At 36.3% G+C, this 6,086-nt stretch overlaps 1 protein-coding gene across 1 annotated transcript; it reads right to left on the bottom strand.

Moving 5' to 3' along the window:
* Positions 1–3,993: 3,993 nt before the first annotated feature.
* On the bottom strand, positions 3,994–4,598 carry Prr32 (proline rich 32). The gene is given in 2 exon segments (XM_033760508.1): positions 3,994–4,502; positions 4,505–4,598. Coding segments are annotated over 2 exon segments (603 nt in total).
* Between the last annotated feature and the right edge of the window lie 1,488 nt (positions 4,599–6,086).

The raw sequence follows: 6,086 nt of genomic DNA, 5'->3' as shown, positions 1-6,086 counted from the left end.
ATATATATATGTAATTTAGAAAGACAAATTTAGATATCTCACTCATATATGGAACTGAAAAATACTGATCTCATAGAAGTTAAGAGTATGATTGTGATTACCAGAAGTTGGGGACTAGGTGAAATATCACGATGGGGAATTAAAGGGAAACTAAGCAATGGGTACTAAGTGACAAGTAGGAGAAAGAGTTCTGTTGTGTTATTTCACAGTATGCTGAATATAGTGTATATTTCAAAAAGTTAGAAGAACAACATGCATACATACTGAGACATCACGTGACACTCAATAAGCACAGTTCTTGTTTGTATATATCAGTTAAAATAAAAACGAATAAAATCCAAATAAAGTTAAAATAATACCAAGCAAATGCCAGGGATTTAGCTCAGTGGTTCCACCACCTGCTTTGCAAGCTCAAGGTCCCGAGTTCGATCCCCGGTACCAAAAAGAAACAAAAAATAATAAATAGAAGTACTGCATGATGAATTCCAAGTTATTCAATTTCTCAAATCTATAACTGAATTGATATACTCCTCTTATTATATGGAAAAATATCACCACAGAGAATTGGTTAGACTCTTCCACTTTAGATTCATCCATTTTTCTTTCTGTGGACTCTCACAAGTCTGGCTCATTATAAAGAAGGCATGTAAAATGTTGTGATTGATAGAAAATTAGCCTAGGACATGACATAATGTTTTCTACCTGTCTAAAATTTCTTTTGTCTCTGCCTTTAGCCAATTTATCTTGAAATAGAATAATTTTCCACAGACCTATAATTAGAGAAATAATATTCAATATATTTCAGTAATAATTAATGGCAAGTCATTTTGATAATCCAATGTGCTAGTTGTCGTATGACTATTTCCATTCATTATATGTGTGCTAACTAGTTATTTAGTAACAGCCGTACAATGAAATTCTTGTTCCATTCGTAGCTGAAAGTAGCACTATGATCTCGACCATAACACTGTCAGAAAAATAAGTTTTTTGGTCCTGTTTAGTATTTTTGTTACCATGGTCCTCAGAAGAATGAAGTGTGATTTTAATGTCAGTCTTGTTTATAGACTGCAAAGTTTAAAAATATCTAACTTTGAACTTTAAAATTTTCAGTTTCCTGCAACCTGATTGGCTGCATTTGTAACTTCTCCACACACATTACAGCATTCGAACACTGGAAAATAAAATGGCTAATGGACCATACTTGGGGACATAGAAAAGATCAAATTTTGACTGTTTTTTATCTTCTGAGAATACGTAGGACATTAAAATTTTTATGCTACAGTCTTGTGACAAATAATATAATGAGGACTGTATATAATGATCAGTAAGTCATGAATCTTCTTGTGACAGGGATTATAACCGAGAAGAGGAAATACTTAAACCACTGCAATTTTGATCAGAATAAAAGGCTACTTTATTGATGTTTATCTTTCTTTTCTTTTATATTCATGAGACATTTAAGAAAATAGAGAAACATCTATGTTCAAGATGGTTGAATACATTATCTTATAAGCATTTTCTGAAAGGAATATTATGATATAAGGCTAATATTGGTTCAAATTCTACCAGAATAATTTAAAAATAGCAATCTAAAGCCAATCATTGGTTTAAAAACAGATGGCTTGCTCTCACTGAGGACACTGGCATGTACAATAAAAAAGTAATACACTATTCCCATGTATAAGTCATTATTTAAAGAAAATATTTGCATCAGGACTGAAAGATTACTTTATACATACATTCATTGAAACCTGTTATACAGACACAAAGCTCTAAATAAACTGAACAAAACATATTTGTTGTATACCAAAAGGTAAAAATAAAATGTCAAAGCCTCAATTTGCTAATAGTTTTTCTTTGTTGCTTTCTATAGGTTTTCAGTGTTTTGAAATGGCATAGAAATTATAAACCCACACAGGGTGTTAGGAAAAAGATCAGAAGGTTCAAAAGGAGCAGATTGTGTTGGCGGCACATTCTTGTTATAGTGAATTTGAAATGGATTTCTGTAATTGCAGGAAAGTCTTTTAAGCATTTGTCTGAGTTACTTTCTTTGTGAAAGGAAGAAAATCCCATCTTACTGTCACTTACCACACCTTTTGCCAAATTTCTACAGATGCAGCACTGCCATTGACACGATTTGATTTCTTGTCAAACTATCTTTTAACATCTGGCTCAAATGATATTTTTATGACTATAAGCACGCACAACTCCTCCGTTCATTAAGGCTGAAAATTCAGTAAGTGTTTGGTATGCGGGGATTAAGCTACCTCATAGCGAGCAGCTGTCAAATGATTTGCTGAATTCTCCTGCTCAACTCCCCACAGTGAATTGATGGAATCCTGCCAGATTCTGGACATACAGAGTGAGGGGAATTCTATCAAGCACTATCCAGATGCTCATGCTAAGCCTCACACCACTACCTATATATTTAGAATGACCTATTATTAAATAAATGGAGAACAAAAAACTTTGGAAATTCATGTGTCCTTGTTGCAGTAGCAAAGAATCCATTCTATTGAGGGTAAAAATAGATTCAAAACTTTGCTTAAAAGGTACATGTCTTTTGGATCTGTAGATTTGTCAACTTTTAGCCGACTGTTATATCACCTACATCATAACAACTGGATGTAAAAAAGATTTATTTGAATTGTCCCCTGAAGACGTTTCTAATTTAGTGGTTGTTATATACCTTTACTCCGTGTTTTAAAACTCTTTCCTATATAATGAATTAGGTCATAGAGCAGTGAAAGTTTCTATCCTGCAGTCATTGAGGCTGTGGCCATAGATTTGTCACTAGAATTTGGGAAATCATCACCAGGGCAGTTTCATAATCTCTTCAATTTGTCTTTATAATGGAATTTTATAGCCAATTATAAAGAAAAAAATCAGTAATATTTAAGTAAATTCCACATTAATAATATTTTCACTTGAACATAAAAGTTTTGAGACTATAGTAGCCCTTTGTTTACGAATAGTTGAAAGCATCTATCCTGTCCCCCCTTCTTTCTGGACTCTTAAGCCAGCCATATATATATATGTATATATATGATACTGTAAGTGTGGCGAACCTATGGCACACATGCAGCAGCGGGCTGTTTGTATCACTGAGAGCTCTAAAAAGTTTGCCATCACTGCACTACTGATTTAGCAACAGTTAAAAGTAGGGTGCACACACTCCTAAGTTGAAGCAGTGATCTAAGAGGCCTATTTTCTTCTCCCTTCTTATATCCTGACTGCTCATCTTGCTTCTTCCTCTTACTGGCTGTGAAATGTCGGCTCTGATACTCTCATCTTAGCCTCCCCTGGCCCCTTTTATCCTTTATGCATTTTTCTATATTATATGGACTTTGGCCTGCTCGCCTTTAGGAAACTTACTTTAATTTACTTATCTGATTCAGAGGAACCCTTTTAGGCGTAGTTTTCTAGAAATTCCTCACCTTAGACTTGGCCGAACAAGCACCAGCTGTTTCTACAGTCTTCACACAACAAGGCCAGTCATTCTTAAATGGTGATAAATGTTCAACTAAACTATTTAGAAAACACTGACACATTTCTGTTTTAATTGCAGTAAAGGTAGAAAATGAAATCCAAGATGAGATTTCCAAGGAGCCATTTAAGAATGTCACAAGATTTCAAACTTTGGAATCTTTATTGCATCTCCATTTTGTAAGACACATTAGTGCAAAACAGAGGGTAAGGGAGTCTCATTCATGAAAATATGAATGTAACTTCCAGCTCTTCTCCAAACTCTTTTATCTCACTCCCTTTATGCTATCAGTTGAGTGCTGTATTTGCAGATTCAGGAGGTAGCATTCTCCCACATTGAGGACGGGCAAAATAAGGTGACAGAGGAAGACCAAACACTAGGGGAGGGACAAAAGCAATAGGCATCTTGACAACTCCATCAAAACTCAGAGGTCTAGGAGATAAGCAGCAATGAGCATCGGAGCCAAGTAAACCCAGAGCACAGGACAACAAAGGGACAGGTTTTGGTCAATTATCCACAGGATTCCCTGGGCCTCTGCATGTGAAAGAAAGATCAGCCAGCCTTCTGCAGCAGCCTAATCTATTTCCTGGAGGCAACCTTATTATTGCTCCTGATCTAAGGGTGGGAAAGTATGCAGGGGCTCTTATTTGTGGGACTTTAGGTGGAAAGAGTATTGAGCCTCTTGGCAAAGCCATATATGACCTTGTATTATTGCCACCCCTCTTAGAAGCCGAGTTGCTGATTTGTGTGCCGCCCACTATCAGTGCCAGAGGACTGCCAGATACTGCCTGGGATGAACTGATAGAATCCTGACCCTTCTGCCTGTGGCCTGCCTGAACTTCAGAGTTATTTACTTTTGCTCTTGCTAGGAAACCTTTTACTACAGCAGTTGGTAGCCCACATAGGTAACTGAGAGCTTGTGAACTACCCGGAATGTGGGATCCTGTTTTCTGAGTTGGGCAAGCCAGTCGGTCTCCTGGAAGAACTGTCACCAGAATGAATGGAGGTCTCAGTATGTATGATCCTTATCCCTTTTTGGAGTGGAGTTCAGATACAGGAGGGGCACATCATGTTGCAGATCCCTGGTCCTATTTTTCTCCACAGCTGCCATTATGGATGAAGGGCCTTGCTCTGCAGGACTTGCAAAAAAAAAAATGAATAATAAATAAATCAATAAATGTTACTAAAAATGGACATGTAGTGACCAAAAAATACCTGAAATATATAATTGACTCAACTCCCTGACATATACTAGGTAAAAAGAATACTCTCATCCTACACATAGGAAAATATTTCCTTTGTCCAATAACCCTTTCACATGGAATTCTTTATTAGCACCAGACTATACAATTTCCCACCATAGCTGCCTTGTGGCCTTGCTCCATTGCCCTATCTCCCCAAGGTAGAAAAAATATCTAGATGACCAGCATTGTTTCCCAATAGACATATGATAGAAAATTCTGCTCTTTGGGGTGGGGATTTAGCTCCAGTGGTTCTGCTGCCTGCCTTGCAAGCTCAAGGTCCCAAGTCCGATCCCTGGTAGCAAAATAAATAAATAAATGAATGTTTAAGTCAAAGTTAAATGAGTAAATAATATTAAAAAAGAAAGAAAATACTACTCTTTCATGACCATGTGTGTGTTTGTGACCTAGTAAGCCTACTGTTCATGTTCTATTAGATTTTCCTGGAATTTCTTCTGAGAAGAAACATTTTGTTTTCTCCACAGAAGTTGAAGAAAGTTTAAGTAAGTTATTAAACACTGTTGTTTCTCTCTGTGAAGCAAGACACATGATAATTTCTATTAAATATCCTTGTAATTTAACCCCTATCATATCCAAAAATAAAAACATTCTTATGCTTAAAAGCCCACTGTTCAGAACAGGAATTTATACTTTTCTTTCAAAATTACATTTAAATACCTTTTAAAATCTTCCCTCTTAAGTTCAGTGTTCAACATCGAAATTTACGTCCTTCAAATTTTTGCCTGTGCCCTGACCCTCACCCACGTCAACCTATTTGCCCATGTCTTAGTTACTCAATTGTTTACTTACACATTTTCAATACAAGCCATGGAGAAATACTATCAGTATCATCTCCATGAGGTGGTATAGAAATTGAGCTGAATGTCTGCCTGGACAAGCCAACTCATCAGGAGAATTGATTTTCACTTTTGCCTTAGAGAAACTTGGCAACTTGAATGAAACCAGGAACCAAATGCTTAGAAATCTTAGAATTCTATTGCTGGGGTAACCATTTGCTAGGCAAGGGGGCAGCAAAAGGAGCAGGAAGGGTGAAGGGAATGAACTTGTGGTAATGCTTGGAAGCTAAATGTGGGAAAGCTTTTTGCACAGTAGTAAAGGCATTCACTACATTATCTCTGGTGCTCATCAGTTGGAAAGAGAAATCATTTCAAAAAGGATTTAGAACAATCATGAAAGCATGATATGTTGTTATTTCTGAAGATTTAGTCATAACACTTAGTTATCTAGTCTCTTCCTTGAAATTAGAACGTAATCCTTGAGCACTGTACTATGCTTTATCCCATAATTTAAACTTCAAGTTTGGGTATGCATACTATTAACTTAGTGGAGAACAGAGA

Source organism: Fukomys damarensis, unplaced genomic scaffold (assembly GCF_012274545.1).
Source record: "Fukomys damarensis isolate Sample0158 unplaced genomic scaffold, DMR_v1.0_HiC HiC_scaffold_39, whole genome shotgun sequence".
Taxonomy (NCBI): Eukaryota; Metazoa; Chordata; class Mammalia; order Rodentia; family Bathyergidae; genus Fukomys; species Fukomys damarensis.
Note: the sequence above shows the minus strand (reverse complement) of the source record. Positions and strands in the feature narration are given on the sequence as shown.